The sequence below is a fragment of the Oncorhynchus kisutch genome, linkage group LG3 (genome assembly GCF_002021735.2).
Source record: "Oncorhynchus kisutch isolate 150728-3 linkage group LG3, Okis_V2, whole genome shotgun sequence".
In the NCBI taxonomy this organism is placed as follows: domain Eukaryota; kingdom Metazoa; phylum Chordata; class Actinopteri; order Salmoniformes; family Salmonidae; genus Oncorhynchus; species Oncorhynchus kisutch.
In genome coordinates this window covers 37,772,502-37,784,371 of record NC_034176.2, presented here as the reverse complement: position 1 = coordinate 37,784,371, position 11,870 = coordinate 37,772,502, and the positions used below count along the sequence as shown (strand labels likewise).

At 42.7% G+C, this 11,870-nt stretch overlaps 1 protein-coding gene across 1 annotated transcript; it reads right to left on the bottom strand.

Annotated features, from left to right (window-relative positions):
* Window positions 1-475: 475 nt before the first annotated feature.
* On the bottom strand, window positions 476-1,515 carry LOC109872280 (transcriptional and immune response regulator). Its single transcript, XM_020463466.2, has one exon. It carries the CDS (start codon window positions 1,373-1,375, stop codon window positions 1,070-1,072), a length of 306 nt encoding a protein of 101 aa, XP_020319055.1. The 5' UTR covers window positions 1,376-1,515; the 3' UTR covers window positions 476-1,069.
* Window positions 1,516-11,870: the final 10,355 nt, after the last annotated feature.

The window sequence follows — 11,870 nt, the reverse complement described above, 5'->3', positions numbered from 1 at the left end:
TCTGGAGTAAGCCACATCAGAGGGGAAACTGATGAAGGTTAACCACATCAAGCAATGTGTAAATCCCCCCCCCCCCCCTCTCGTTTCAGTCCTGCCATCAGGTACTATATAGCACTGCATCAGGTAATATACAGTCCTGCCATCAGGGCGTAGACTTAGGTCTTATCATATATATATATATCTTATAAGCATTTTTATCTCTGTGTGAATGTTGCTGTTTATATGTTTACTATATATATTTATCTTATCCAACTTGCCACAAGTGAAGTTCCATCTGGAAAAACAGTCATTTTATTATATAAAGGTGTAACTTAATGGAATTATTAATAAAGGGTGAACCCCATTTTAGACTAAATGAAGCCTGAAAGAATTACAGTGTATTTACAAACTAAGGTGAAAACAGGCCTATCAGAGAGGATTCAAACAAAGTAATGTGATGTGGAGTCATTTGAAATGAAAGCAAAGAGAATGGACATTATATTTCAATAATAATTTATTAAAGAAATTGCAAAAGGACATTTCATAAATGCATGTCATTATATTGCTGTAACATTTTTGTTATAAATACATTTGTGGCCACTAATAAACCGTGTTTATAGCAGGTATCACAAAGTTAAAATGATACAGAGACAAGGCATATGTTTTCACCGGAACAGGCATTTTCAGGCAGTTTCTTCGGCAGTCTCTTCTTATAATTACTATGTACCAGCAAACAGGCACCTATAAGGTACACATTGAATGTGAAGCATTCGACAGAATGCATAGTCAGTCAGGGAGAGCATCGTGTCTCCATGTTTCTTTGTTCGGGACAACAACCCTCGGTATTCCATTCACCTCCTTCTTTCTCCATCCAGCACGACGTATCCAAACGAACATACCATTACGCATGGAGTGCATGTTCATGGAATAGTCTCACTTTGTTGCCTTCGAAGCAAGTGGCTTGAATTTAGGCAAAATCCATTCGAGGACGTTTCTTCTCCATGACAGGTCGGCATTACCTGACCAACCGCTGCAGCGACATTGTTGGGCACTTCAATTCAACTCATTCAGCAGAGCCGAAAGAGAATGTTCAACGCAGTTTCAGCATGTGGCGAACCAGGCCCACGATCTGGAAGAACTTGTCCTTCTTTCGCTGCTTGAGCGCCATCAGAGCTTTGGCCGTCTCCGCTGGGTCCTGCGTAAAGGAGAAGATGCTCCTCACCCTCTCCTCCGCTTTCTTGTCCCCGGTTTTCTCGAACAGCCTCATCACCGCGTCCTGGTTGACGTTCTCGAATATGTTGGGCACGGCCTTCTTGCGGTAGGCAGTGTCGAATTTGTTCCCGTGGACCGATGGGCTGACACGGCGAGAGTCGGAGGATACAATGTAGCTAGTCATCTTGATGACTCTCTTGTAACGGCTGCGGTGCAGTCTCAGGAACTGGTCCAGCAACTCCTTTGACTGGTGTTGTAGGGGGGAGAGAGAGCACTACTCGCCTGAGAGGGATTGCAGTGAGTGAACGCTGTGAGCGCTGCCTGCGCTATTTAAAGGGATTATAGGGAAGCTCGTGCAGTCAAGCCCCAGTTACAGAAGTGACATCACTGGTTCCAGGGAATGACTGACTCTCTACACCGACTGCAACAGTAAGCTACTTACAGTGCCTTCAGAAAGTATTCACACCCCTTGACTTTTTCCTAATTTTGTTCTGTTTACAGTCTGAATTTTAAATGGATTTAATTGTGATTGTGTGTCACTGGTCTACACACAATACCCCATAATGTTAAAGTGGAATTGTGTTTTAGAAAGTTTGACAAATTAATAAGAAATGAAAAGCTGAAACATCTTGAGTCAGTAAGTATTCAACCCCTTTGTTATGGCAAACCTAAATAAGTTCAGGAGTAAAAATGTGCTTAACCAGTCACATAATAAGATGATATGGACTAACTCTGTGTGCAACAATAGTGTTTAACATGATTTGTAACTTTTTTAATGACTACCTTCTCTCTGTACCGTGCACATAACATTTTCTGAAAGGTGCCTCAGTCAAACAGTACATTTCAAACACAGATTCAACCACAAAGACCAGGGATGTTTTCCAATGCCTTGTAAAAAAAAGCAGGCACTGAATATCCCTTTGAGCACGGTGAAGTTGTTAATTACACTTTGAATGGTATATCAATACACCCAGTCACTACAAAGATACAGGTGTCCTTCCTAACTCAGTTGCCGGAGAGGAAGGAAACCGCTCAGGAATTTCACCATGATGCCAATGGGGACTTTATTACAACAGTAGCATAGTTTAATGGCTGTGATAGAAGAAAACTGAGGATGGAGCAACGACATTGTAGTTTCTCCACCATACTAACCTAAATGACAGATTGAAAAGAAAGGTGCATGTACCAAATAAAAATATTCTAAACCATGCATCCTGTTTGCAATAAGGCACAAAAGTAAAACTGCAAAAAATGTGGAAAATAAATAAACTTTATGTCCTGAATACACAGCGTTATATTGTTATACAGTGTTACACAACACATCACTGAGTACATCTCTTCATATTTTCAAGCATGGTGGTGGCTGCATCATGTTAAAGGTATGCTTGTTATTGGCAAGGACTAGGGAGTTGTTTAGGATAAAAAATAAATGGAATGGAGCTAAGCACAGGCAAAATCCTAGAGGAAAACCTGCTTCACTCTGCTTTCCAACAGATACTAGAAGACAAATTCACCTTTCAGCAGGACAATAACCTAAAACACAAGGTCAAATTTACAGTTGTTTACCAAGATGAATATTCCTGTGTGGCCTAGTTACAGTTTTGACTTAAATCGTCTTGAAAATCTATGGCAAGGCTTGAAAATGTCTGAATTTTACTCTTCCTGGGGTCCAAACAGGAAACAACACAACAAATAAAATACAAAATATTCATAAATATACATACATAGCACTGAGTTTACATTACAATTTAGCCATTCGACAGACACTCCCTTTCAGAGCGACCCACAGCTAGTGAATCTTTTTTTAATTATATGGTTTTATTGCTAGTTTGAGTTACCTGGGGTGGCAGAGAGTTCAATTTAGTCATGGCTCTATTTAATATTGTGTGTTTCCCAGCCTTTGTTCTGGACCTAGGAACTGTGTAGAGACCTCTGGTTGCATGTCTTGTGTGATACTGATGAGTGTCCAATCTGTGTGCCAACTGCTTGAACAGACAGTTCGGTACCTTCAGTACATCAACACCTCGCACAAAGACCAAAAGTGATGCAGTCAATCTCTCCCCAACTTTGAGCCAGGAGAGATTGACATGCATGTCATTGACATTCACCCTCCATGTAAATCTACGTGCAATATGTGCTGCTCTGTTTTGGAGCAACTACAATTTGCCTTTGTCCTTCTTTGTGGCAACTGACCACACAACTGGACAGTAGTCCAGGAGCGATAAAACGCTAGTGCCTGTTGAACGCTAGTGCCTGTTGAGCTTTTCTGATTGACTGAGATATTAAGAAAGCAGAGCAATGCCTTATCAAGGACAGACCACTTCCCATTTTAGTAACCATTGAGTCTACATGTTTTGACCATGATAGCTTGCTATCTAGGGTGACACCCAGCAGTTCAGTCTCTTCAACTTATTACTGTTGCTGTCAGTATTATTACTGCCTTTACTTTCTAAAATATAAAAACAGGTTACATTTAAACATTCCAGTTAGTAGCACTATAAATACCCTTCGTTACTTTTTCCAAAACCAGGGGGGATGTTGTTGTTTTTACTGGCAGGTCTGACTGGGGAGGAAGGGGTGCATCCCGAGACCCAGCTCCATACTGATGATAACAGAGTGTGCATCCCAAATGGAACCTTATTCCCAATTGGCCCTGGTCAAAAGTAGTATAGTATATAGGGAATAGGGTGGCATTTGGGACGGAGCCAGAGAAAGGCGTTCCTCTTTAAAAACGTTGGAATGTATAAACTCCACATCATACACAATCGTCTAGGGCACATATCTTGTAAATACTCACTGTGAATGTTCATTGAGCTTGAACCCTCAAGCTGCCCCCCCATTCCTTAGCATGTTTGCCCTGCCTGGACTGAGGGAAAGTTCCCACTGCCCTTTGTTATGTAGTTCACTCCCCTCATTGATGTACACACTCCCTTACATGGAAACAAAGGTTAGAGACTGTTACCTCTCTCAGCAATTGTTCTGGTATGTGTCTCTAGAGAAGTTGTTTAGAGAGTTGTGCCAAGGTATGGAATGTTGGTTATTTTGTCATTGTCTGTCTGTGCTGAGTGAAAACAATGTACAATACAGAACCCCTCACTTAAACTCCGTTTATGTACTGAGGCCCCAGGGCTGTCTGTACACTGTCTCGCCACAGGATACTTGCCTGTCTCGAGCTGGCATGCGAGTTATGACTGAGGACACAGAATATTAGCCAGGTTCCGGAAAGGTTGAGTCAGCAAAATGGCATATTTATGACCCAAAAGTACTTGAGTTGAGTTTATTTTATTTTTTACATGGACACTGCACATTAATCAACGTTTCAGTAAAAGTGCCGGTTTTAGCCAGCCGGCTAATTTTCAACCGCAGTCCCTGGGCAGGTTATTAAAAACAATTACAATATAGACAATAGCAACATAGGACAAGCAAGACGTAGCATACAGACAGAGCAACATAGGACAAGCAAGACTTGGCATACAGACATAGCAACATAGAACAAAAAGCAGCAAGACAAAATTCATAAAAGCAACAAAGTGTTTCCACACCTCACAAGCTATAGACAACAGACAACATGGAAAGCGGCAACACACAGCTAGGGACCATGTTCACAAATTTGATTGACCTTTAGCCATGTCTTCAAGCATTTTGTGAAAGTGTGATATGTGGTGCAGTTATGTGTGTCTGATGGCAGTGTATTCCAGACATGGGAAGCTCTCACAGAGAAAACGGATTTACTAAAGGTGCTTTTCCTTAAGGGAACTATACATTCACCTCTCATGGTAGACCATGTGGATCTGCTGCCATATGTTTGGGTTTTCTGTTAACAAAAATACTGAGCCAGGCCATTTAGGATCTAGAATGCAAGACATGCGTCGGTGTATTGCACAAGATTTTCCCAACTCAGGAGCTCAGGAGCTTTCTGAGGATGTAACAGTGATGATTGCTATTGGGCTTCCTATCAAGCACTTTGAGAGCCTGTTTGTAGACAGACTGAATAGGTCTTAATGTTGTACAGCAAGCTTGGGCCCAACTAGTCAAGCAGTATGTTAAGTGGGGGAGTATCATAGATTTGAAGTACAGTTTTGCTACCTCTGCAGTCAAACAATTTCGTATAAATCGGAAATTAGATAGGTTGAATTTGGTTATTTGAATTACCTTTTTCACATGCTTTTTAAAAGAGAGGTTGGGATCAAGTATGATGCCAAGGTGCTTAAAATCAGATACCACCTGTAGCTTCTCCCCTGACACATGTACATCTGGCTCAGTAGCATCTGTTGCCCTCTTTGTGAAGAACATGCAAACAGTTTTTTTCACATTGAGATGCAAACACAAGTCACTGAGCCACTTTGTAACCTGGACCATTACATTAGTGAGTTCTTGTGCAGCTTGTTGTTTGCTCTTTGCATGCACTGTATCATCTGCACACATTTGAACTTCAGACCCAGTACAGACAGAAGGCAGATCATTAATGTACAGGCTGAACAGGAGGGGCCCCAGTATTGACCCTTGGGGCACGCCCACATCATAGCTAAGAGAGGGCGACAGCTCATTGCTCACTCTGACACACTGAGTTCCGCCTCAAGGTATGATTTCATCTATCTCAAGGCATCAGGGGAAAAGTTGAACTTGGACAATTTTGTGATGAAAATCTCATGGTTAACAGTATCAAAAGCCTTCCTTAGGTTCAGAAACACACCCCCAACAACGCCCCCTTTGTCCATCTTGGACTTCACATTTTCCAGAAGAAAGCAGTTGGCCGTTTCTGTGGAGTGTTTCGCTCTGAAGCCAAACTGTAGGGCCTATAGTTACTCACATCAGCAGGGTCGCCTGATTTAAAGATAGCCGACTTCCATACCCTTGGAAACACCCCGAGACCAATAGATGTGTTGGTGACCTTAGTCATAGGGCCAATGAGTGACTCTTTGCAGTTTTTAAGAAAGGTAGAGCCCAGCCCAAACACATCTTTGGCTTTAGAGTTATTTAGTGAGCTAATCACCTTGTTCACCTTTGACTCAGAAACCTCCCTTATGATGAAGACAGGTTGAGCGTCATTCACGAGCACTGAGCCCAAGAAACCAGTGGAGGGGTTCTGTGTCAGTACCCTGACAGAGTCAATAAAGTAGGAATTGAAGGCTATTGCTATTTCGACTGCATCCTGTGTTAGATTGTTATTCACTATGATTTCTAGTCTTTTTGCAGTGTTACTATGCTCTTTCCATGTTAACTTTTTTAGATTCTCCCAGATCAGTTTAGAATTTCCCTTTGCTTCACAAATTATGTTAATAAAAAAGTTTGCCTTGGCCTTCAGAGCAGAGACACTGTCATGTGCACAAGTACAGTGAAATGCCTTTCTTGCAAGGTCTAAACCCAACAATGCAGTAATCAATATGTCAGTATGTATAGGGGTAAGGTGACTAGGCATTGGGATATATGATAAACAGAGTAGCAGCAGCGTACATGATGATTCTATGTGAGTGTGTGTGCATGTGTATAGAATCAGTATAAATGTATGTGCATGTTATGTGTGTGTGAGCAAATGAAGTGTGTGTGTGTGCGTGTGCGTGTGCGTGTGTGTGTGTGTGTGTGTGTGTGTGTGTGTGTGTGTGTGTGTGTGTGTGTGTGTGTGTGTGTGTGTGAGCGAGCATGTAGAGTCCTGTTAGTGTGCATAGAGACAGTGCCAAAATATGGTAAACTCAGATAGTCCGCGTAGCCATTTTGTTAGCTATGGCTTGGGGATAGAAGTTGTTCAGGAGCCTGTTGGTATCAGAGTTGATGCACCGGTACCGCTTGCCATACAGAAGCAGAAAGAACAGCATATGACTTGGGTGGCTGGAGTCTTTAACGATTTTCCAGGCCTTCCTTTCACACCGCCTGATATAGAGGTCCTGGATGGCAGGGAGCTTGTCCGCAACACCTTCTGTAGCGCCATGTGATCGAGGGCATTGCTGTTGCCATATAAAGCAGTGATGCAGCCAGTCAAGATGCTCTCAATGGCGCAGATGTATATTTTTGGGAGGATATGATGGCCCATGCCAAATCTTTTCAACCTCCTGAGGGGGGAGATGCGCTGTTGCACCTTCTTCATGACTGTGCGGGTGAGTGAGGATCATTTTCAACTGTGAGACACAGTCACAGACAGCCAGCGCTGCACAATGAGATCTCTTGGTGCAGCCAGCGGGGAAACAGAAGGAGGGGGGTTCGGGCCATTTACCCCGTTCTCTCATGCAGACAAGTGTCCCCGTATTAATCACAACAAAAGGGCGCTAAATTTAGCAAGGGTCAAAGGTCTTGTCATCATTCTTCCCCTTGGGGTCAACTCTGTGGAGACTCCTTTTCCAGACATAAACTGTCTCCGCTTGCTTGGCAGAACAGTTTGTTCATGTCTGAATCATAAATGTGTACTAGACCAACAGGGTCAATGTCCTTCTGTAGCTATCTCTATCCCCTATCCCCATGTCTTGATCTTGTCTGCATCTTGTTTTATGATGGATTCTAAGATGCATTATATGACAGTATATAGTGCCACTGATAACCACTATCTCTATCACTAATATCAGTCAAATTCAATAATATTGTCGTTGTGTCCAGTGTTATGAGCTGGCATTCTAGTGGTTTAAATGAGGTAAACTGATTTTCTTTTAGTTCTTCTCCATCCTGTCTGTGTGTGCATGACTTACCTAACTCTGTCACAGCTGGAGTTCGAGTTGCACCATTGTCGGATATTCTTGGAGCTCTGTCTGGAGTGGATGATTTCATGCATTGTAGTTTGGGATAGGATGTCAACCAGCCAGTTAACGTGCCCATGTCCTATATTAATAATGTAGGGTGTGGGTGTTGATATTTCTATCCAGTATTATCTTAGTGAGGCTTTATGGCAGACTGAGCAGTCTAGGACACTTCTGCGTCCCAAATGGCACCCCATTACCTATTTAGCGCAGGTTATTGCATGTCACTCAGATAACTTTGTCAAATAACTGTCAAATAGGTACGTCAAGCTGTGTGTTGTTTACTCAGCTACTGTCGTTCTGACGGGCACAGTTATTGTCACGTTGGTATGAATGATTCGGGAGACAGGCGCAGGAATGCGTAATAGTTTTTTTTATTACACCAAAATTAAGGCGTGCCGTGTAAAGGCACGGGGACAAAGACCAAACAAACACGTATACAAAACACAGGGTAGAAACCCAAAACAAAACAGCGAGGAGTACCTCAAATAAATAACACAAGCACACAATGATTAACACATGGGACGAGACCCGTAATCATCTGCGCAATCCACAATGGCACGAAAGCCAAAACACACATGCACCACACGCACCAACGGACATTGTAACAATAATCAACAGGACAATGGTAAACCAAGGACACACTTATTCAATTACTAATCACTGGGAATTGGGGCCAGGTGTGTGTGAGACCAGGTTGTTCTGTACTGAACGACACAGTCCTCTTATCATATAGGGTGGGACAATTACAGTTCTGCTGTATTCACTGGGGGGAGGGGTTGCATTTTCATTGTTGGACATAAAAAAACTGTATGTAAGAACATCAGGATTTTAATTTTGGAAATCTGTTCCCAGGTATTTCCACGCATAATAGAGAGACACGTGATCATATACAAATGTAAGTAAGGTTTGAAATGATTATGTTTTAGTCAGATATTATATCTGTTTGGGCTTCTTGCAGTACATTTGCCGTATTCAAATGATTAGTAATTATGTTGCGGCCCCCCGACCATCTGATCAAAAATAAATCATCCAGTGGCTGAATCTAGTTGATGATCCCTGCCTTACAGGAATCTGTGTTGCTGGCAGAAATCATCCCATAACCATGACCCAATGCCACCTTATTACGCAATTCTGAGAAGTGAATTTGGGCCCTGGCTGTGTTTATAACAGATCTTACCCATGGCACCTCTCCAATGGCAGTGGCAAGCCAGCATCTTTTTTAAATAGATTTTTTATTGAACCTTTATTTAACTAGGAAAGTCAGTTAAGAACAAATACTTATTTACAATGACGGCCTACAAAAAGGCCTCCTGCGGGGACAGGTGCTGGGATTTTAAAAAATTATATATTTTTTAATATAGGACAAAACACACATAACGACAAGAGAGACACCACATCACTACATAAAGAGAGGCCTAAGACAACAACATAGCATGGCAGCAACACATCAATACTCATAGTACGAACCAGGCCGGCATACCAGACATATTCCTGCTTCTGACTGGCAGTCAGGCAGGGGCTCAGAGGGATGGAACACTGAACAGGGCACTGGAACACCGAAGCACTGCACTACCGAGGGATATAAACATTATCAGAGTTAACCAACATTACTGGTGTGTGTGTGTGTGTGTGTGTGTGTGTGTGTGTGTGTGTGTCAGACCTCTTTCAAGATGAAATGACATGTTGTCCACCCAATCAAAGGATCAGAGAATGAATCTAGTATTGACCGCATAAGCTACAGCTAGCTAGCACTGCAGTACATAAGATGTGGTGAGCTGTTGACTCAAAGAGAGAGAAAGACAATAGTGGAACAGTTTTGAGATAATGCATTTCTTCAAAAATGAAGGAGAAGCACAAGAGAGAGAGAGAGAGAGCTAGCTGTATTTTCTTGTCTTTTTTTTCACTTTCACTTACTTAGCTAGCGAATGCAGCTAGTCAGTTTAGCCTACTCAAACACCCAGCTCAAACATAGAGGGTAGCCATGTTAGCCAGCTGTCTATGGTTATCAGAACACTGGTGCTTTTCCAAGATAAGCTTTTGGTTTTGTTAATGTATTGCTACCGAGGCCCGCCGGTGTAACTGCTAAACTGCATGTGCTGCATTATTGTAGCCGGTTTACTAACGCGTTAGTTCTAGTAGCTATGTTGATCATGGCGTTAGCTAATAGGATGACAATGATGTAGGCAGGGTGAAGCGGTTATGATGGCTTGGCTTGCAAAGGTTTTTTCACCGGGTCACAGACAGCTGATGTGTTGTGTGCTGTAGATGCGAGAAGGAACACCTAGCGTCAATTTCTGCGGCCCCGGGGAAATCAACTAGCATAATAAAAAATTCACCTGAAAAATGTGTCATTTTAAGTTAGAGATATTGTTGCGACACCGCATCCGCCGATGTCTCATTTCCGAATCTGAGGTGAAGGTGACAGAGCTAGAGCCGGTGTTTGTCAGACCATGAGATGAAAATCGGTCTTCACACAAAATCTATTGTAAGCGTCTGAAAAGTTTGGCCTACAAAACTATTGCGAACCCTCTATGGAAAGAGGAGACTCTCACTAACACGATGGTGTTCTCAGTTCTCCACAAATGTCTTGGGATTGGTCTGAAGTCGGTACAGCCGATCTGCCAACTTCTGTCTGTAGCGTCCAAACAGTTTGGGCTACACACTAACCTTTCCACCCCTCTGTGGGAAGGTGAGACTCTCATGAATGTGTTGGTTGTTTTGCTCTAGGGCGCCCACAGGCCTCACAAGACTTGTATGAAGGTCTCCCGGTACCCGTTGAAAAGATTTATGGAAGTATATATGGAGACTATTTAGAGTAAAAAATAAGGGGTTAAATATATGTAACCAAAAAAAATCCTGATCCTTCTTATACTGTATCTCTCAGATATAGATATAGATACTTCCGAACCTACTTCCTTTCAATTTATTTGGGGAATCTTCTGTTATTCAATGCGTTTTAATGGGCCAAATAAAAAAATCTGTGTTTTAAAATTCAAAATCTAAAAGCTAAATTATCCTGAGTATGACCTTCTTAAAACAATTCTATATAGCTTAGTAGAACCCCCCTCTCCCAGCTTAGACAGGGCGTATACTGTAGAGGGATTTATTAACGAGCAAAGTGATCATGCTGTTTGTATGTGGCTGCTATGAAGGTTACAATTAGTGTTAGGGTTAGAATTAGCTTTAGGGTTAGGAGCTAGGGTTAGATTTAAGGTTAGGGTTAGGAGATAATGTTAGGTTTAGGTTTAGGGTTAAGGTTAGGGTTAGGGTTACGGTAAGAGTGCAGGTTAGGGTTAGGGAAAATACAATTTGAATGGGACTGAATTGTGTGTCCCCGCAAGGCTACCTGTACAAGACTATGTACGTGTGTGTGTGTGTGTGTGTGCGTGTGTGCATGTGCGTGCTTGCGTGATCTCCTGACGGTAACACAGGTGCATTCATCAGTTCACTCATTGGCCTGTGACTGAAAAACACAGAGCAACGCTTGACTGACTTTTAAAGCCTATTATAAAGAGGAGCTCTTCAAGGGGGGTCCAATCCAGTTTTAGTGTCAATAAAAGTGTAATACCTACAGTTATGGGAAATAGGCTTAATAAATCATCTAACGGAGTAGGGTTTACCAGAAAAGGTTTTGTGTTTTAGATGACATCCCAGTTTTTCTGGGATGAGTTTCATAACCCTCAGGGAGCCTGGCGCAGAAGGCAGGCAAGAGAGATCGGGCAACTTTTGGCCAGAAATTCTGGAGGCAGCACTGGCACGCACAGAGCAGGCAGAGCTATAGAGCTTGTGTTTCCTCTTTCTCTCTCTCTCCCTTTGTCCTCCTCTCCCCCAGGGACAGGCCTGAACATGCAGATTAAATGACTGTGCATCGCTCCCACACACAGCCTGGGCACCCAGGCAGGCAGGCAGGCAGCATTACACAGAACCGGCTCAAACCGGCTGCTGCCGGCTCGC